This window comes from Papio anubis, chromosome 11 (genome assembly GCF_008728515.1).
Source record: "Papio anubis isolate 15944 chromosome 11, Panubis1.0, whole genome shotgun sequence".
NCBI lineage: Eukaryota > Metazoa > Chordata > Mammalia > Primates > Cercopithecidae > Papio > Papio anubis.
In genome coordinates this window covers 70,377,501-70,398,059 of record NC_044986.1, presented here as the reverse complement: position 1 = coordinate 70,398,059, position 20,559 = coordinate 70,377,501, and the positions used below count along the sequence as shown (strand labels likewise).

The following is a 20,559-nucleotide window of genomic DNA, read 5'->3' as shown; positions in this document are numbered from 1 at the left end:
AGGCCTGGGTGCCTGCACTTCTTGCCCTGTTCTTGGCCTTGCTGTGCTGGGTGGGGGCAGGGTGGTGTGGGGCATGGGGTGATGCTGGGCATGGGGTGGGGCTCTGGCTGAGGGAGGGCTCAGCGCCAGGCCCAGGCAGAGCTGAGCGGCTCCACTTCTCTGAGATGATTGTCAGCATCACACCTGCTGTCCCGTTAGCTCCCCATGCTGCTGCTGTTAGTCACCTCCCTAATGGAGCTGGTCTGTAGCTTCTGGGACAGCTGATTTCCAGGAGATTATTTGTATTACACACTTTAATGCTTTTTAATAGCAAATTTTTAATTAAGTGGAAAGTCCTTTTGGAAGCGAGGGAGCAGCAGCTGCAGCGAGACTCAGCGTGAGGCACCGACCTAGACCAGAGGTGCGCAAGTGAGTGGGACGGAGGCAGTGGCAGGACTTCTAGAGCACTTGATGGAGTGTATATGGAGTGTGCCCAGGCTAGTTTTTATGGGAGGAAGGCAGGGGCCTGGTGCTGGCTCCTTCCTCCTGTCCTAAAAGCCCCCTCTGTCATCTACAGGCCTAGGGAAGCATCTTGTTTACCCAGGAGAGAATGTTTTAAGGAGGAAGAATATTGGAAGTATCACCTGCCTTTGATCCTGTTCGCAGAAATACTGAGATTGGGATGGGATTTTGGGGTTTGAGTCACTAGATCAGATCAGGTAGTGTAGGTAATGGGAGGCGGAAACAGTCTTGAGGCCCTGGCTCCAGCCCTGGCAGGCTTCGCAGTCCTCAGTCATCAAGGGAGGAGAACAAGAGGGCTATAGGTCAGTGCCTCGGGACTGCGCCGGCTGGGTTGTATATTTTGCTTTCTGAATGATCTTGCTTCGTGGGGAGGGGACAAAGGGAAGCACCTCAGCCCTGAGGAAACGTATGACACTGGAAACGGAAGCAGCCAGGGCCCACCCAGGAAGAGACATGGCCATTTCTTTGTCTCCCAGCACTGAACCAGTTAGTTTGGTGTCAGGCCATTCCTGAAGTGCTCCATGAGGTACGCCTGTAACTGCCAAGGCTTGGAGCAAAGGTCAAACCGAGGGAGGCCTTTGGAACAGAGGTTCCCCATCAAGAGAGTTCAGGTGAGGGGAGGGACGGGATAGTCAGCCAAAGCGGAGTTGTGTCTGCATTAGAATGATGCTCAGGGGTTGGCATTTAACCCAGAGGTGGCTTTGTGGGCAGAAACTTGAAGAGGAGACCTCAGAAGACTTCAGGTTGGTTTTTTGCCCAAGAGCTTTGGAGGCGGGGAGCGGGGAGGGATTCCGCCTGCCAGCCTTTTCTCGCAGCTGGTGCGTCGCCCGAGTCTTCTTCCTGCGGCGCCCTCCCAGACCTGTCTGCGATGCTGCTTTAGGGACATTTGTAAGTGGTCTTTCTTTTGGATGCCAGGGCTTTGTTGCCTGGATATGGGGGCTGCCCCATGTTTCTTACGGGAAGCAGTGGTGTAGACCACAGTCTTTGGGGTCAGGTAGCACTGGATTCACATCTTGACCCACCACTTAGAAGCTCTTTGGCCTTTATGTCCCTGAGCCTCTGGTGCCCTCATCTATAGAATGGGAATAACATTCATCTCAGCTGGTCGAAAGGAATAATAAACTCCTCAAAGGCAGGCACTGTGTCTGTTCCTCCTGAATCCCACTACCTAGCATGGGGTCCAGCACACAGTAGGCACTCAATAAATGCTTGCAGAATCAGTAATGTATGCAAGAGCCTAGCACAAGGCCTGGCATAGAAAGCACTTAATAAACTGTTACTGTCGTCATTGCCTGAATGTGTGCGTGGCCTTCCAGGCTCGCCATCCATTATCCTGCACCACGTGCCTTCCTGCTGAGCTCTGCCTTTCCACCTTCTTCCCCTCCCCTTAGTTCTGCTCCCATTTACTGCTCTGGAAGAGCTCTCTGGCTTTCCCATCTGGTCATTGTTGTCCCCTGCTGTCAACATTGCTAGGTGCTGCTCACGCTGCATCTCACCATCGTGCATCATATCCCAGGACCACCTTCTCGGAGACCAGCCCTCTGGGAAGGTTCCGGCTTCTCTCCATCTTGACTTCTTAGCCATGAAGCTTTTCTCTCTTGCCTGAGTCTGAGGTGGCAACCAGAGCGCCAGACTCTGGCTCCCAGGCTGTGTAGCTTTGCACTGGGGGGCACTGGGCACGTCGCCACTTCCCCACGCTGCTCCTTCTGGAGAGCCCCATGAGCCTGACAGGATGGGGCAGGGGTGGGGCTACTGAGGAGGAGAAGCCCAGGATTTCCGAGTTTTCTCTCTGTTAATCTCTGTCCCCATCTCCTCTCTTGCAGTGCGCCTCCATGACAGTATTTCTGAAGAAGGGTTTCACTACCTCGTGTTTGACCTGTAAGTGCCACTTTCTGAGGGTGTGGGGGCCTTTCCCTCCAGCTGGCTCAAAATGAAGGCTCAGGAAGAGGCCTAAACAGGCTCTCCAGCCTCTGCCCAGGGCCCCCTCCTTGGTCCGAGAGAAAGGATTTGACTGGGGCAGATTGCTGCCCCCACCAAGGGGGTCTCCATGTTCCCCCAGCGTCCCCCCAGGGCTCTGAATCCCAGGACAGCGTTCCTCTCGCACTTCTGTTCAGCAGCACACCTTGCGCAGATGCCTTTGTCTTGTTTCTGTGTGCTGTCCTTAGTGAAGAAATAAAATACAGCTCTTTGCATGACCTTAAAAATCCTGAGAAATCAGAGGTAGCTTTCATTAGTCGGAAACCAGGCTCCATTGGATTGGGTCTCTCCTCCATGCTGGTTGTGGTTTAATGTCTTAAAAGTGGCTCTTCACCTCCTGGACACTCCTCTCCAGGATTCTCAGGGTTGGGTCTGTGTCATTGGTCTCATTACTCTTCAACTTCAGTAGTAGCTCTGTCCTTCCTGGGCAGTGATATTTTAGTGTTTATGTTGGTCTCAAAGCTGTGACTTTTGGGGTAGGTTGACTGTTTTCTCTTAGATCCCTGTATCTTCATCTCTGCCTATTAGTGAATCTGTGGATTTTGGAAAAAGAAATGTCCAGAAGGGAGGGAGGGCCCATGATACCTCAAGGAGAATCCGGGTGTCACTGAAGGATCGAGTGTGTTCTGAGGTCTCACATGAAATGCATGGGGAGTTGGGATTTCTCTGAAAGCCATTCTACAGGGTGACCCTGTTTCTTCTTGGACATTGGGGTTGGTCAAGGGACCCTTTCCACCTCTGACCCTCTTCTTCCCATTGGTTGCAGTGTTACCGGCGGGGAGCTGTTTGAAGACATTGTGGCCAGAGAGTACTACAGTGAAGCAGATGCCAGGTAGGATGAGGGCCTGAGAGTTCAAGTGTAGCTCTGGAGTTTAGGACTGAAGTAAGTTTTGGCCACCTTTGGGGGCCAGCATTGTGCCTGTTTGAATAGTCTTTGGGGAAGATAAGAATAGCTCTTGTCTGGAGAAAGATTCTGTTGACCTGGGCTAGGGCTACATACTGTGGGTGATATTAGAAGTTAAAAATTCAACACTTCTTAACCAGGCGCAGTGGCTCATGCCTGTAATCCCAGCACTTTGGGAGGCCGAGGCAGTTGGATCACTTGAGGTCAGGAGTTGAAGCCCAGCCGGGGCAACATAGTGAAACTCTGTCTCTACTAAAAATACAAAAAAATTAGCTGGGTGTAGTGGTGTGCGCCTGTAATCCCAGCTACTTGGGCAGCTGAGGCAGGAGAATCACTTGAACCTGCGAGGCGAAGGTTGCAGTGAGCTAAGATCATGCCATTGCACTCCAGTCTGCGTAACAGAGCGAGACTACGTCCCCTTCCCCTCACACCCAAACAATCACTTCCAGATGAATGTTTTACAAAGCTTTTCCAAGTCTCCTTTACCCTGTGACCCCAGAAATACTTCTTTTTGCACTACTGTATGCTCGCCACAATGCCCAATGTCCCCCTCTGCCCTTTTCTTTCCTTTGACAAATTCTAGTGTTCTCAAATCACTGTGCTGAGGCTCTGGCATGATGCAGAGGTGCAGAAAACATGATTTCTATCCTGAGGGAGTGGAGAGTTCTAGGTAATAATACAACCAGAGAGCCCCGGGAACTTTCAGCCTCTGTCACCTTGTCCCTAGACCACCATGACCGGCCTTGCCGTGGGGCTCCTGCAACTTGAGGACCATTCCCTGGCCACATACCTCAGCCTCTGCCCTCCCTGGAATCCCTGGTGCCTCCCTCACCCACACTCTGAGGCGCCTGTTCAGCCTGCCTTTCCCGCCTTGGCTCTTCCCCCAGCCTCGCTTTTCTCGGACGATGATGTCCCTACAACCTGGTTTTGATCATCCTGCCTGCAGCTTATCTGGCTTATGTGGCAGCTCTGGCTGCCTCTGTAGAGTGGGGGAGTGCAGCTTCCTCACGAATTTCTCAACCCTGAGAGGCCAATGTTTGCTGATCAACTTCAGATGCTTCAGCCTCGGGAAGAATTCTCAAGTGGGGAGATGAATTCCAGTGCCAGCAGGGGAGGACCAGGCTCTGAGACAGAGGAGGCAGTGATGGCTCAGGGAGCCTGCGGGGAGGAGGGAGAGCTGTAGGGAGGGGGCCCTGAGGGGGGTGACTGTACCAGTGGGCTTGGCCTGGCTCTGCTGGGACACTTCGCACTTTTGCCATTTTTGGCCAGAAGGCGCTCCCTGCTAGCCCGGCTCTGTTCTAATTATACATCTCTGTGGAGATTCGCCTCTATAGCTCAGTCTTAAAGTTTCTGTGGCCCACTCTTGGGCTGTGTCCTATGGAGAGGCCCGAGTTTCAGCCCCCAGGGACCCAGTACGACCTCTTGGTTCTTGTGGGATCCCCAGCATCAGATTTTAGGAATAGTAAGTTCAGGCCACCCAGCCCAATACACCGGGATGCTCTGCAGACATGCTCAGTATACCAGATAGTACCTGATGACAGGGGTCTATGCTCTAGGCCAAGTGCCTCAGCCTTGATGCTACTAACGTTTTAGGCCAGGTACTTCCTTGCTGTGAGGCCTCTCCTGTGCATTGTGGCAGACATTTAGAAGCATCCTTGGCCTCTGCCCCCCAAATGCTGGGGGGCATCCCTCCTCCAGTTGTGACAACCAGAAATTTCTCCAGGCATTGCCAAATGTCCCCTGGTGGGGGCGGGGGGCAAATTCATTCCCAGTTGAAAACCATTGCTCTAGACTGCCCCCACTCCCTGCCAGGAGTTTGATGACAGGGATGGCAGGATGGTTTGCAATGTGGACAGTCTGATTTACGTGTGTGACTGTGGCTGGGCGCAGTGGCTCACATCTGTAATCCCAACACTAAGAGGCCAAGGTGAGTGGATCACTTGAGCTCGGGAGTTTGAGACCAGCCTGGGCAACATGGTGAGACCTTGTCTCTACAAAAACTACAAAAATTAGCTGGGCACAGTGGTTCATGCTTGTGGTCCCAGCCTACTGGGGAGGCTGAAGTGGGAGGATTGCTTGAGCCCAGGAGGTCAAGGCTGCAGTGAGCTGTGTTCACGACATTGCACTCTAACCCAGGCAACAGAGTGAGACCCTGTCTCAAAAATAAAATAATAAATAAAATAATGTAACTTTGGGTTTTTTTCTCTATGCAAAATCATCAGAAGTGCTCCTCAAGCGCCCTGTTTGGAAGCTCTCAAGTAAATTGTTTCTTAAAGGCATCTAGATACTTGTTTTAGCTGCGTTACTGGGTGCCAAACCTCAGGGCAGCTGTTGGGTCTTGTCCATCTTCATATCCTAGGCACTCAGTAAACATTTAGGGGAATGAATGAGTGCACCCACCCTCAAAGTAGCTTAGGTTGTTTAGTTGGGCTCTCCTTCCTAAGTTACCAGCACAAACCTTTTCTCCAAGAACAAAGTTACTATATGGAGAAAGAGAAAGAAGGAAGGAGTTGGATGGTCTCATCTTCCTCAGCATTCTGGACTGTCTCCTGATCTCTTGGAAATGAATTGGTTGTGTTAGACCTTTCCAGTCAAAAGGGGGTGAGGTGAACCCATTCTAGTGGTGATCCTAGAGAAACCATTGAATCTTCCTGGGCCTTGGTTTCCTCTTTCTTTAAATAGGTTGACCAAGATGATGTGCAGAGTCTAAGGTTCCAGTGGCTGTTAAGTGATTCTCTGTGAATCCATGGCCCCTTGTCACATGCCTTAGTCTGCAGCGTGTGGTTGTGGATGAGGTGGTTTAACCCTGCACTAACATTTGTTTTCCTTCTGCTTTTTTAGCCACTGTATACATCAGATTCTGGAGAGTGTTAACCACATCCACCAGCATGACATCGTCCACAGGGACCTGAAGGTACTACCCAGGCCCCCCTCCTTGCCTTTGCTTATGAAGTGTTGGCGCCACCTGGTGCCAGATAGTGGTACTGCGTAGGTCCAAACTAGGCTCCCTCTGGGCTGCAGGGTGGGTGCTCACAAGGTTCTCTCTGTTCCTTCTGCAGCCTGAGAACCTGCTGCTGGCGAGTAAATGCAAGGGTGCCGCTGTCAAGCTGGCTGATTTTGGCCTAGCCATCGAAGTACAGGGAGAGCAGCAGGCTTGGTTTGGTAAGGGTAACCCTGTCTTCCCAGAATGCAGCCCCCGCCCTTCCTCCTCTTCCTGATCGGCCTTCCTCTATTAGAACTAGAAGCCAAGGCTGGGCGCGGTGGCTCAAGCCTGTAATCCCAGCACTTTGGGAGGCCGAGATGGGCAGATCACGAGGTCAGGAGATCGAGACCATCCTGGCTAACACGGTGAAACCCCGTCTCTACTAAAAAAATATAAAAAACTAGCCGGGCGAGGTGGCGGGCACCTGTAGTCCCAGCTACTCGGGAGGCTGAGGCAGGAGAATGTCGTAAACCCGGGAGGCGGAGCTTGCAGTGAGCTGAGATCCGGCCACTGCACTCCAGCCTGGGCGACAGAGCAAGACTCCGTCTCAAATCTGCCCGCCTTGGCCTCCCAAAGTGACGAACTAGAAGCCAGACCCTTAATGGTCCTGGCCTCCTCAGAGACTGGCAGAGGGTGGGAGGGTGCAGAGATCTCTCTTGGCCCTACATGACTCATTACAGCAAGTCTAGCTGTTGTCAGCACTGCTTTCTTGCTGCCTCTGGGAAGGAGCTGGAGTTCCTGGTAGGCATACGGCTTTGTCCTCTGGTTCAGGCTCCAGGCATTACAAGAAGCCCAGCCTGTCAGCTCTTGCTGCCCATGTGCTGAGTGCTTATGTAGCAAAAGCAGCAGGAATGAGAAGGGACTTGGGGGAAATGATTGGTGTGGATTTAACGAGAGAGAAAGTGGGTTCAGTATGCCTCTGCCCTCTCTTCTGCTACAGGTTTTGCTGGAACCCCAGGTTACTTGTCCCCTGAGGTCTTGAGGAAAGATCCCTATGGAAAACCTGTGGATATCTGGGCCTGCGGTAAGCCCATTCCACGCTCTCAGCTTTTCGCTGTTAAGGGCCCTTAACTTCCGATGATGGCAAGAAAGAGGCATCGCTATTCCTTGCGGGTCACACATACATGCCTGGTGTATGTGAAATTACAGTGTTTGCTCTAGTGCCCCTGGGATGGCCGTTCCCATCACACTCTCCTCCCTGAGTGCTTCTGGGATGACATTGTATCCTTCTTGGAGAGGGATTTGCCCACGCCCTAGAGGATGGGTTGTGCCTAAAGAAATCCCTGGTGTGACTTGGTGACGTGAAGTGTGAGGCATAGCAGGAGGGGCTGGTAGCATAGCATTATTGGCTGGCATCCACTTCTGTCTCTGGTATGGCCCCTGCCTTTCTAGGTGGCTCTGAGCCCTGCATGGCTTTTCTTGGTTCCTCAGGGAAGTAGGCGACTGACCCCCATGACCTGTGTGTTCTGTCTCGTAGGGGTCATCCTGTATATCCTCCTGGTGGGCTATCCTCCCTTCTGGGATGAGGATCAGCACAAGCTGTATCAGCAGATCAAGGCTGGAGCCTATGATGTAAGGACCAGAGAGCCGGGCAGCCAGGCCAGGAAGGGCAGATGTCCTGCTCCTCGGGCTTTGTCCAAGGGAGCAGGCTTGTTTAGTGTGTCACGTGATACAGGGGGTGTCAGGGGACTTTGAGGACCCAGGGATGGGCATCCAGGGCCCAATTCTTGCCACCCTATGTCCCAGGGAGCAACTTTCTTTTGCACAGCCTTCTTTGTAACTAAAGCTGAGGAGCCCACTAAAGTCCTTTGATCTTTACTTGCAAAGAATGGAGCAGCCTCATTGGTGTGCTATGTAACACAGGGACAGAAGGCCTGGAGACTCCCTTCACTGCAGTGGCACCTTGGACACATCGCTGAGCCTCCATTCCCTCCTAAGTAGAGAGCTGGGCTTAAACCAGAGAATGTTGGAGTCCCCTTCCTGCTCTGATCTGATATTCTGGTGTTCTAACCATGAGTGTTCTGTCTGTCTTTCCCAGTCTTTAAGTTGACACGGGTTCTGGGATAGCCCCAGGGCTTCTCCAACTCTGCTGTTCACAGCTTTAGGTACCACAGAGTATCCCAATTACAGGAGTTGAGTTGAAGACAGAGCCAATGTTTCAGGGTGTGAAGCTCACCAATATCATATTCCTCTTCTCCCTGTTCCTGCTCCTTAGTTCCCATCACCAGAATGGGACACGGTAACTCCTGAAGCCAAGAACTTGATCAACCAGATGCTGACCATAAACCCAGCAAAGCGCATCACGGCTGACCAGGCTCTCAAGCACCCGTGGGTCTGTGTAAGTATCTTTGCCAGTGGCCAAGGAGCTCAGGGGTGTCAGCCCTCCATGTGCCCTCGGTACCACCTCCTCCCTCTTACCAGCAGAGATTCATTCTGGGCCCCAAGCAAGAACTGAGCAGGCGGGCAGAGGACTGTTGAGGGCCAGGGTCAATAAATGTCACCAGGGAGACTCGGGAGGCTGATGGGGGCTGGCGGGCCGCTACTCCTCTCTCCCCTACTCATGGCTGTCAGACTGGGATTGGTTCTGTTCTTAGATGAGGGATCAGGTTGACCCTTGCAGACTCCAGGTAGCTGGTGATAGAAAGCAGCTAGCAAAACCCAAAGTGAATTCCCAAGCTGGGGTTCATACTCAGATCTCAACTCCAATGGAACAGGGACCAAGACCCAACAAATCAACAGAAGGGGTCTCTGAGTCATTAAAAGCATAGAAGGTGAGGCATAAAGCTTCTGTGCTGAAGTCCTAGGAGAGTCCCCTAAGGCTATCAGTTTGGGGCGACGTACTCTGTTTTCATACACAATTCTTTCAAGCTGAAATGTCTACTTTCAAAAAAGAGGATTTGGTAAGTTAGGCATCTTGACAACCACGAGGCATTATTTATCTGTCCATTCTGTGTTTATTGAATACCTCTTTGGTGCTGGTCACCGTCTGGGTGCTGGAGATACAAAGATGAATGAGGCATGGTCCCTGCCCCCAAAGATCATCTAGGGAGACAGGCACTCAAACAGGCAATCATGTTACAATGTGACAAGTATGTACAAGAATCTAGTGAGAGTACAGGAGCTCCTACTGTTCCTAGTGGGTAGTGGGGTTACTGAAGGCTGCATGGAGGAGGTGACACCCCTGTCCTGGTTCTTGGCAAATAACGAGGTCCTCAGAACGTTAACCTGCAGTGTTCAGCACGGTAAGAGGTTATGGGAAACTGTGTGGTGAATTAAAGGAATGTTGAGTTATTTGGTTGTCGATGAGGCTGCGAATATCAGAATGCAAGAGAATGAGGCAAAAGATTCCCTGACATATAAGTTTCTGCCTAAGGAGTTTGGATTTTATTCTGGAAACATAGGGAATCATTTAAGGGTTTTAAAGAAGGAACAAAATTTGCATTTAAGAACACTTTGAAAGTTGTATAAAAAATGAATTGCCAGGCACGGTGGCACGTGCCTATAGTCTCAGCTACTGGGGATGCTGAGGCAAGAGGATCATAAGCCCAGGAGTTTGAGGCTGCAATGAGCTATGATTGCACCTGTGAATAGTGTTTGTACTCCAGTCTGGGAAAGATGGTCAGACCCCACCTCTTTAAAAAAAAACAAGGGAATTGAAAATTTTTGAAAGAAAAGGGCTGGAGACAGAGAGCTCAGGAGGCTTTTTTAATAGTCATAATAGTCTAAGCAAGACCAGGTGAGGTCCCAGCGGAGGGTAAGGATAGGGGAAGGTGCAGTGTGTTGAGATTCAAGAGATATTTGAGAGAACCTAAAGGATTTAATTCTCTCCAGTTGGATTTGGGGGAGCAAAGAAGAGAGAGGGATCTGTGGGAACGGCCAGGTTTCAAGTTGGTCCCTGAGCAGAGAGTTGTACCCTCATTGGCCCAGAAGAAAACCAGAGGAGGAGCTTGTTTGTGAGACAAGATGATGGTTTTCATTTTGTGCCTACTGAGTATGGTGTCTGGCAACCTCCAGCCAGACACATCCAGTGGGTGGTTAGAAATATGGTCCTAGAGATTAGAAAAGAAGCTAAAAATTGGAAATCCAGGTTGTAGTCATTTCTGTGCAGTTGGTAGTGAGGCTGTAGAAATAGCCTCTTCCTATGCTATAGATGGGCCTGTGCCTATGCTGGTTGAGTTCTTAACGGTGAGCTTGTATTGCTGTAGTAGAGACGAGACGGCCACTACACACCAGCATTTAAATGACAGGGAGAGTTAGGGGGCCCAGCAAAGGACAATGAGAGTGAGACCTTCCAGAAGACCCAGAAACTAAGAAACAGGGGGTCTCAGTAAGGGAACGTCGGGAATCAGATGCAGAAGAGTCCCTGATTAAGTTGGGGAAGAATCCCCTGGCTCTGACCATTAGATGCCATTGTTTCATCATTTCACTGAGACAGTGGAGAGAAAGATGGAAGCCTGTTTTCAGTGAGACAAAGAGGGAGTGAAGGTGAGGAGGGGCATGGGGAGCTAGGCAGTGAGGTGGGAAATAAATGGTGCTACTTCGATTAGGATGGGCTGAGGGAGCTTTTAATGTAAGGCTCACACCTGTAATCCCAGCACTTTGGGAGGCCAAGGCGGGCAGATCACTTGAGGCCAGGAGTTCGAGACCAGCCTGGCCAACATAGTGAAACCCCATCTCTATGAAAAATATAAAAAATTAGCTGGGTATGTTGGTACACACCTATAATCCCAGCTACTTGGGAGGCTGAGGCATGAGAATCACTAGAACCCAAGAGGTGGAGGTTGCAGTGAGCCAAGATCATGACACTGCACTCCAGCCTGGGTGACAGAGGGAGACTCTGCCTCTAAAAAAAAAAAATTCTTTTTAAAGATTATATTGGCAAGGCGTGGTGGCTCACACCTGTAGTCCCCAGCACTTTGGGAAGCCAAGATGGGTAGATCACTTGAGCCCAGGAGTTTGAGACCAGCCTGGGCAACATGGCAAAACCCCATCTCTACAAAAAAATTTTTTAAATTAGCTACTTGGGAGGCTGAGATGAGAGAATCACCTGAGCCTAGAGAGTTGCAGGCTGCAATAAGCCATGACTGTGCTACCGCACCCTAGCCTGGGCAACAGGGTGAGATGCTGTTTCAAAAAAAATTTTTTTTTTTAATTTAAGGAGAGGCTTAACTATAATTTATGGAGAAGAATCTAGTCCAAAGGAAAAGAGTTGAAGATCCTGGCTAATTGGGGAAGCAAAGGTTTGGATAGCAGAAAAAGAGAGGGAGCTCCTGAGCCAAGGGCAAGGGGTCCACCCCAGGCATGAGGCATGATCCCCCTGAGACTCCTGTTAGGGTGGAGGCAGGTGAAAATCGCTTTCTGAGTGGGAGTCTGAGCTGAAAGGGGTTCTTGCTGATGACCTCTCATTTTGCTTTTGGAGAAATTTACACCAAGGAGGAGGCAAAATGAGAGACTTGGGGAAGGTAGAGAAGGTGGGGAGAGTTGCCTCCGGACCTGGAAAGAGTGGGCCAAGGGTGAGGGAAAGGATCACGAGGAAGCCCCGTGGTGGTGTGGGTACCTGGCTGCAGGTGCCAGGATTTGTTTTTCTGACAGGCTGGTGAAGACAGCAACAGCAAGGGGAGAGGGCAAGCAACCTGAAACAGGCACCCAAGAATGGGGGAAGTATTCTGTTCTGGGGTCATTTTTGCAGGCCCTACCCTCTACAGTCCTGTGTATCTTGAGCCCCTGAGGACATCACTATATTCTGAAATTACATAATAATTGATGCTGGTATTGACAACTGAGTCATCGAGGAAATGTAGACTATGTCCCATGGACTCTGTTTAAGGAGGCCAGGAAGTTAGCAGTAAATTCACTGAAGACAAATTTCCATCCAAAAAAGGCCGGGCACGGTGGCTCACACCTGTAATCCCAGCACTCTGGGAGGCCGAAGTGAGCGAGCGGATCACTTGAGGTCAGGAGTTCAAGACCACCAGCCTGGCCAACATGGCCAACCCCATCTCTACTAAAAATGCAAAAATTAGCTTGGTGTGGTAGGATGTGCCTGTAATCCCAGCTACTCAGAAGGCCAAGACAGGAGAACCTGGGAGGCGGAGGCTACGGCGAGCCGAGATCACATCACTGCACTCCAGCCTGAATGACAAAGTGAGACTCCGTTGGAAAAAAAAAAAAAAAATTCCATCCAGAATGATGAAAAGAATTGATGCTTCAAGGTGACGATCCTTAGCTTCTGGGATCACGGCTTCATTCAGGACCTTGCTGGGTGTGTGTTGAGAGGGGCTCTTGGAAGGAAGGAACGTCCTCTGTAGAGAGCAGGAACCCTGCCGTTCTCTCGCTGCTGAGCATCTGGAACGCAGTAGGTGCTCAGTAAGCAGCTGCCTAAGGAGTAACTGAATGAGGATCACAGCCCCCAGGGTACTCTTCTGTTCCATAGCCTCCGTTTCCCAAGGAAGAATAGGACGTGCTCTCAGCAGCCCATCTAGCATCAGTTACGGCGTTCTCACATTCATGTTGTCCTTTGTAACCTTGAGTTTGGGGTAGTGCTTTTATTCTAAAGTGTTATCTGTGACCTCATATCATCTTCAGAGCAACTCTGGGGTGGCTGAGTGCATGACCCTGTCCTGGACATGGTGTTGGTACCAGGACTGTGGGAGGGGCAGAGGATCTGGGCTGGGGCTCACAGCCTGTCTGTTTGGTTTCTAGCAACGATCCACGGTGGCATCCATGATGCATCGTCAGGAGACTGTGGAGTGTTTGCGCAAGTTCAACGCCCGGAGAAAACTGAAGGTGAGTGTCATTTCTGGGCTGCCAGCCTCCTTGACATCATGCCTTGCACAAGTGTGGCTCCTGCCCCATTACAGAAGGAAGCTCCCCTCCTGGCTGGAGCTGGGCTCTGAAGGTTGTACATGTCACAGGGGAGGGGGCCCAGAGGCCTGATGTCTTCAGGCTCTATCCTGGACCTGCCTTTGCCTAAGACCAGCCTGCCCTTTTCTAGGGTCTCAGTGAATTCACAGGACCTTCCTCTTTCCCCAGGGTGCCATCCTCACAACCATGCTTGTCTCCAGGAACTTCTCAGGTATGTTTTCCCAGCTGTGTACTTTGATTATGCCGAGGTGAGTGGGTCAGGAATGGGCTGTTGCCATCCCAGGCACTGCTGGGTTTCCTCGGCGTCCTGGGCCACACCTTGACCAGGGCGAGTGAGGATCCTGTTTTGAGGGGCTGCTGCTGCTGCTGCTGAGTCCTGCTCCTGAGATTCAGGGGCTGGACTCACATTTGTGAATTCTATTTCCTAGAACTTCCCAAGGAGTAGCCTGCCCACCTTGCTTATGTACCTTGTTTCTCTGGATTCTTATTTAACTCTCTGAAGACTCTCAGCACTTTACAGATTGTAGCCACTCTAGGATCTTGGAGAATGTGCTGGGGGAAGAAAAGAGAGATGAGGTACAGCGAGTCTTCTCAATTGCCAAATTGCCACCATTCATTTGCCTGCTGGGATGATCTCTTACTTCATTTTGCCCAAGTGGAGATGACTAATAGAAATTATTCCAGATGTTTAAACCTTTTGTGGTGACTTGTGCTTAAAATATTCCCTATGATGCTAGCTATAAAAGTGAAGAAATAAAGACCAGCAGGAGAAAGGGAAAGGAACTTGCTTAAATTTGCATGAAGAATTGGGAGAGGTGGGACCAATAATTTGTAAATCACACTTGACATTTCTTTTTAAGATGCAAGACACTCCACTCCCCTCTTGCCCCCACCCTTACCCCAGCCCCTATTATTGTTTGCCTTCAGTTGGGAAGCACAGTGGCTTTTTTGTGAGGAAAAGATTAATGTCGAGACTGAAGACAGAGAGGGCTCTGCCCAGCTTGCCATCTCCTCTGGTCCTCCCTCCCTCTAATCCCTTGCCTCACTGTTTTGGTTCAAGACACCCCTTCTCCTTCCCATAATAAGACTCCCTCCCTTGCTTCCCCTCTGCACCACCATGGAAAGGGGGTTGTGTGGGAGCCTAAACCACCACTCAGTGGGAGCCGCTTCTGAGTATCCGTGCTGATGGGCTCACCTGCGCTGGCTCCAGGTAACCCCAAGGGCCTTGGCTGTGAGGATGCTGCAGGCAGGGAGGCCTAGGGCTTGGTAGTGTAGCCTGAGAGCCATGGAGCTCTGGAAGGCCAGGGCTGGATAGTAAGCCTGGGCTGGTGGTACCCTGCCTCAGGCCTCCTTTGACACTGGTTTGGGGCTTGATCTTGTGTCGTGGGTATCCACGACGGGCATACTGTGGTCTGGATCCACCTCTCGCAGATGGGAACGGGGAAGCGTGGCTGGCTGCCTCCGGTGGAGTTGCAACTGTAGTCCCACGCCCTGCTTCTTATGCTTTAATGACGCAGCTTCTACTTTTTGGGTCTACGAGCCTTTCCAGAGGACATTTAAAGGCGTTTCTGTGCTGCCCCTAGAGTGAAGCTCTGTCCTCTCTACCCTCTAAGTTGAAGAAATGTGAAGTCAGAATGCTGCTTTTCTTTTAGCCCGGCCAGTCAATAGCAAGGGCCCTGTCTTGTGGCCCCGGGCCTCCATGTCAGCCTCCCCCTCCATTTCAGGAAACTGGCATCCTGGTTTCAGGAAATCGAGTGTTAGGACAAAGCATTTTATTCATCCCTATAGCGCCTCGTGTTCTTATTGGCCAGACTTAGACTGGCCTTTGAGCTCACTTTGCCTTGGGTCAGAGGAGACAAACAATGCCGCAAGCATTCCAGGATGTCCTCTTCTGCCCTGACTCTGGGACAGGTGAGGACAGAGTCTGTCCGGAAGCTTCTGCAGAAAGAGGTGTCTATGGATGCAATCAAGAAGGAAGGGCACCGATATATTTCCCTAGGGCTGTTTTTTCAGTTGACCTCCAATAGGAGATGTGGCTCAGCCTGGACTCTAGCAGTTTGGCTAACAGCGAATTGGGGCCTCCAGAGTGTATTGCTTCAGCAGCCTTTGTTTTCTTTCTGGGGCTTATCTCTTGGGTACCTTCTCCCTCAGCACACTGCGACACACAGACTGAAAATGCTGCCTCTCCCGGCTACCTCCCTTAAGACAGGGACCTGTGTCTCTGAGGGGCTGGGGGGCATGGAGCTGGGGCCCGCCAGTAAACTTAGTTGCACAAGGGCCACAGACCCTCCCTGGGTCTCACACACCATCCCTCTAGTGTGTGGGATGTAGAGAGGGGAGAGGGCTGCTCTGCGCCCCCGGCTCACTCATTGTGGGCTCATTTAGCTTCTAAAGAGGGAAGGACTAAAAGGGAGAGCTTTTCATCACAGCCTTAAGCTAGGGCCGGGCTACCTGAGAAGGGGCACCTGCCTCTCACCGGCTCAAGCACTTCGCCATGGACCCTCCCCTGAGGGGGTCATGAGACAGGCACTGCTGCCCTCTCCATCTGGTGGGGATGCAGTGTTCCCTATGCCCTGGCCCAGCCCGGTCCTCCCAGGCTCCCAGACTGCTGCAGGGCTGGCTGTGCCTGCCTCCTCGGCCTGCCCTCGGCGCTCTGCTCCCCCAGCTCGGCTGGCTTGGCCACGCCGCCTGGGCTGCGCCTTGCGCTGGGGCATGCTCGCTGCTGACGGCCCCGTGGCTTTGCGGGGCTCTGTGCACTGAGAGACTGTATCCCCTCAGTTGGCAGGCAGAGCTCCGCCCCCGCCTCGCCTGCCGCGAGCGCCGCCGGCCTGGCCGGGCAAGGTATGTGGCATGAGTCCTCCCCGACCGCCTGCCTCGGCCCCCTGCCACCCCACCAGGAGGGCCAGCATGCCAGGCCCACTCACCAGGGAGGCGAGTCCCATGCTTGCGGGCTGAGATGGGCATGCCGGATGGACTACCTAACTTGGCATCTGCAAGCGCATTGTTGTTACGGAGCCCCCTAACCAGCCATGCATGCTGGGCGCTTGCCAACTCAGGGGGCAGTAGCCTGGGGGCGTGGAGCCGGGCAGCGGGAAACTTGCCAAGAGCCCGACGCCCTGGGAGGGTCGCAGCCGACAGTGGGCCCTCAGAGACAGTGCTGGGCATTGCCCTGAGCTGCCTGGTGCTAGGACTAGACTTCCGCAGCACTGTTTAAGACCCCACGGAGGAGCTGCGCCCCTCAAAATTGTGAAGTCTGGCGCTTTCAGGCCTCCAGGTCTGAAAGGCTCCAGAGTGCAGAAGCCTCAGAGCCAGCTGTTCCTGGGTTCAGATCCTAGCCTTGCCACACCCTGAGCGAGTCACATCAGCTCTCCCAGCCTTAGTGTCCTCACCTCCCCAACGGGGATGATATATTACATGGTGGTTCTTAAGATCACCCTGTCGAAGGCTCTCAGCCCCGCCTGTGCAGTACAGCCGTTACCTGGGAGCTCATAAGAAGTCTTAATGCCAGGAGCCCACCCCAGACAATAAAATCAGAGCCTTGGGGATAGGATAGGTTATATGCTTTTTTAAGCTCCCAGGTGATCCTAATGGGCAACCAGTGTTGAGAGCTGGCTGGTGAATGGAAAGCACTTAGACAGTGGTAGGTCAGGCACAGGAGTCAACACATTTAAAAAACAACATTCAAACCCAGCACAACATAAGATCAAAGACCTTTTTCTGGAGCCAGAATTCTTGTAATGGGAGGACCCCTAGTCTCACTGGAGAGAGAGGGAACACAGATTGGGGAGGAATGGCTACCCAAAGGGCAGGAGGGTGGCAGCAATAGTGACAACGATGGTGGACACTTACTGAGTACTTGCTATATGCCAGGTACTCTGCTAAGTGCTTTTCATGCATAATCCCACTGGATTCCCACCACTGTTCTGTGATGTCGACCCTACTTTATCCTATTTTATAGATAAAGAAATTGAGGCTCAGAGAGGTTAAGTAACTCACCAAAGGTCACACAGCTGGCAAGTGGTGGAACCAAGATAAAAACCCAAGGCAGGCAGTCCAGGTGGATCAGACAGTTGGGCTGATTCCATCTCCCTGTGCCTCCCAGACTCTCCTCCCCACTGTCTGCTGCCTTCCTGTGGCCTTTTGTGGCCAGCTGGTATCACCAGCCTTCTGGCACAGAGCTCATCAGCCTGGAGCGTCACCCCATGCCTGGCTAGAATCTGTTTGACAGCTCATTATTCTGCCCAGTCCTTCCTGCTCACGGGTCCAGAGAGTGGACACTGGGGAAAAGGGTGGCAGCTAGGACCCAGTGAACCTGGTGAGGACCTGCCCAGTGAAGGCTTCAACCCCCTGGCAAAACCCTCCTGTAGGTGGTCCTGGTTTCTGTATCTGTGTCTGTCTGTCCTCTGGTCTCCTGTGTGAACTGTGACACTCTGCTTCTTGAGAACACTCAGGAGATGTCTTGCATCCTTGCAGTTTGGCCATCCAGAGAACTGCCATGGCACCTAGGGATGGAGCCCTCACCCTTTCACCCTGGCACTCTGCTTCCAGGCCTGGGTGGAAGCTGTCAAAGGCAGAGTCCCCAGTGTCCCAGGCAGCTCCAGTACTGAGCATGGTTTCTCCTCTAAGTGCCGTGCATCCATGCCCTCTTTCCTGCAGAGGAGATCCTGAGGTGCCACCCTGAGGGCTCTGACGCCACTTGAGATCGCCTTCTTGCCAAGAGGCTAGAGGAAGTGCCTCTTTCGGGGGTTTCGGGAGATCCTTGGCCCCCTTGTCAGACACAGCACTCTCTTGTGGATCTGGCTGCCGGACTTCAGGTGGGGGAGAGGGTACAGTGCAGGAGACTTGATTTTCCTCTTTGTTTTCACAGCTGCCAAAAGCCTATTGAACAAGAAGTCGGATGGCGGTGTCAAGGTAAGTGTCTCCAGCCTCTGAACAGACTGACTTCTTTATCCCCGCAGTCACTATGGGAATTCTTGGCACCTGGTTCCGCCTTTCCCAGGGAATCTTCCTATTCTTGCTAGTCTGCTTTAAACCAGATGCCTTTGTGCTCAGAACAGAAGGTTTCGCTGGCCTGAGAGGGAAGTAGGGAGGTATTTTTCCTGGCCCTAGCTGGATGGGAATGACTCAGGGGAAGTGATCCAAATCATAGTTTATACCAGAGCTGAATCCGGAACCTGACTTCCACACGGATGCTTCATCTCCAGGGCTTGACTCTGGGTTTTTTAGGTCATTTGGTTATCTTTCTTTTTTTCCTTTTTATCACAAACCCTTTTAATCAAGTGAAAGCCAAGTTTGACTGAGTGATTTAGGCAGGGTATGGGGCTTGGAACCTGAAACCACTCTCCTTTTGGTCTTTTTCCTTCTCTCTACAACACTTTCAGATCCCACTGAGTGCCAGAGCCTCGAGCTTTCTTGATGCATAGGCTCCTCAGGAAAAGGCAAGGGCCATGGTGGATCACGGCTTGTTCCCACTGGGTGAGGGAGCTTTTCCCATGGGACTGGGGCAAGAGGAGGGACCTGGGACTCACCAGGAGCCCTGCTGGGAATGGCTGCTTGGCCAAGGTAGAGGAGAGGTGGCTGGGGCTACCCACAGGGCCCAAGACATTCTGTAGATGCTTTGGGGACAGAAAGGATCCTGGGGCTAGGGCATTGGGTAGGAGCTCATGCTATCTTGAAGCCTCCCAACTTACACTCTAGACTAGATTTTCACTGGACCTTTTCCCAAGATCTTGCGTCCACAGCTGAGATAAACACATGCGCCCCGTTCCCTCCCCACTCCCTCCTCTTTCCCTTATTCTCTGCATGCCTGCTTCTCTGTCCTTCCACTCCTTGCAGGGGAGCTTGGGCTCCACGCACACCCTCTGACATGGAGCTGGGGGCATCGTGCAGTCCCCAAGCTCTGCCCCTGAGCTAGATGGATGGAGCCAGGTGAGGAAAAGGGGCAGGTTTAGTTGGAGAGAGTGTTTAATAAGTACCTGTCCGTCAGAGGTCCATGCAGCATTCTGTTCTGAGGGGTACATAACAGAGGTGTAAGAGCGGGTGTGGCTTTCAGTCGCCATAGGAAGGGGGCCGTGCCCTGGAGTCATCTGAGCGCTGCTAGTGGACCCACGTGAGATGGTTTAGTCCAGGAAGCTCATAGGAGAGAGCTTACTGGAGAAAGCTGCAGGGACATAGGTGAGACTCACTTTGCAGTTTTACTTTCTGCTATATGTTTTCTTTAAATTAAGAATATGTGCCAGGCTTCGTGGCTCACTCCTGTAATCCCAGCACTTTGGGGGGCCAAGGCAGGTGGATCACCTGAGGTCAAGAGTTCAAGACCAGCCTGGCCAACCTGGTGAAACTCTGTCTCTACAAAAATACAAAAATTAGCCAGTCATAATGGCCAGTGCCTGTAATCCCAGCTACTCGGGAGGCTGAGGCAGGAGAATGGCTTGAACCCAGGAGGCGGAGGTTGTAGTGAGCCAAGGTTGCGCCATTGCACTCCAGCCTGGGCAACAGAGCAAGACTCCATCTGAAAATAAAGAAAAGAGAAAAGAAAAGAACATGCCATTTCTGTAACTTAAAAACAACAAATTATATGTGTATGGGTTCTCCTATACATATTGATGTTCTCTGCCCAATGAGAACACAGGGTGTGTGGTAGAGGGATGTCAAAAATATGGTTGGATCAGTGTTATCAGGCAGAATTGGAAGTTTCTGTGTCAGACTGTGGGAAATACCGTAGGCTATGGAGCAGGGAAGCTATGGTGAGAGTGCTGATAGAAATGATTTGGCAAGCCGGGTGCAGTGGCTTCACTCCTGTAATCCCAGCATTTTGGGATGCTGAGGCAAGAGGATTGTTTGAGTCCAGGAGTTCGAGACCAGCCTAGGCCAAACCTTGTCTGTGGGGGGAAAAAAAAATTAACTGGGCATAGTGATGTGTACCTGTAGTCACAGCTACTTGGGAGGCTGAGGTGAGAGAATTGCCTAAGCCCAGGGAATTCAAGCCTGCAGTGAGCCAAGATCAAGCTACTCCACTCTCCAGCCTGGGTGACAGAGTGAAACCCTGTCTCAAAAAATAACCAAAAAAAAGATACCTGCCATGCCCCTGGGAGTTGGGAAGGCAAAACTTAATCCACCTTTTAAAGTGTTCACAGTGGGAGAGACACAAGGCAGCTACTGGTTCTCTGCAGTCTGCTAAGGTCTCAGGGAGGTGTGCACCCGGCAGGTGCTGGGGGAGCAGACAGATAAACATCCAAACCAGGACAGGAATCTTCCGGAAGGAGACAGCCCAGGAATTGAGCTTGAGGGAGTAGCTGGATTTTGCTGGGTTAAGGAGCAAACAGGCGGG

The 20,559-nt window shown here is 51.8% G+C and overlaps 1 protein-coding gene across 16 annotated transcripts in view; it reads left to right on the top strand.

Annotated features, from left to right (window-relative positions):
- LOC116269450 (calcium/calmodulin-dependent protein kinase type II subunit gamma-like) overlaps window positions 1-20,559 on the top strand; it is a 53,284-nt gene that overhangs the window by 18,885 nt on the left and 13,840 nt on the right. For 7 of the 16 annotated variants that reach the window (XM_031652293.1, XM_031652290.1, XM_031652285.1 and 4 more), the window contains exons 4-14: window positions 2,325-2,379; window positions 3,245-3,310; window positions 6,224-6,296; window positions 6,442-6,544; window positions 7,306-7,389; window positions 7,843-7,937; window positions 8,581-8,703; window positions 13,068-13,151; window positions 13,398-13,440; window positions 16,008-16,070; window positions 18,097-18,140. In XM_031652293.1, the coding sequence (XP_031508153.1) occupies window positions 2,325-2,379; window positions 3,245-3,310; window positions 6,224-6,296; window positions 6,442-6,544; window positions 7,306-7,389; window positions 7,843-7,937; window positions 8,581-8,703; window positions 13,068-13,151; window positions 13,398-13,440; window positions 16,008-16,070; window positions 18,097-18,140 (833 nt within the window). The remainder of the gene's footprint in view (window positions 1-2,324; window positions 2,380-3,244; window positions 3,311-6,223; window positions 6,297-6,441; window positions 6,545-7,305; window positions 7,390-7,842; window positions 7,938-8,580; window positions 8,704-13,067; window positions 13,152-13,397; window positions 13,441-16,007; window positions 16,071-18,096; window positions 18,141-20,559) is intronic. The other 9 variants (XM_031652297.1, XM_031652296.1, XM_031652292.1 and 6 more) reach the window with 2 other exon arrangements.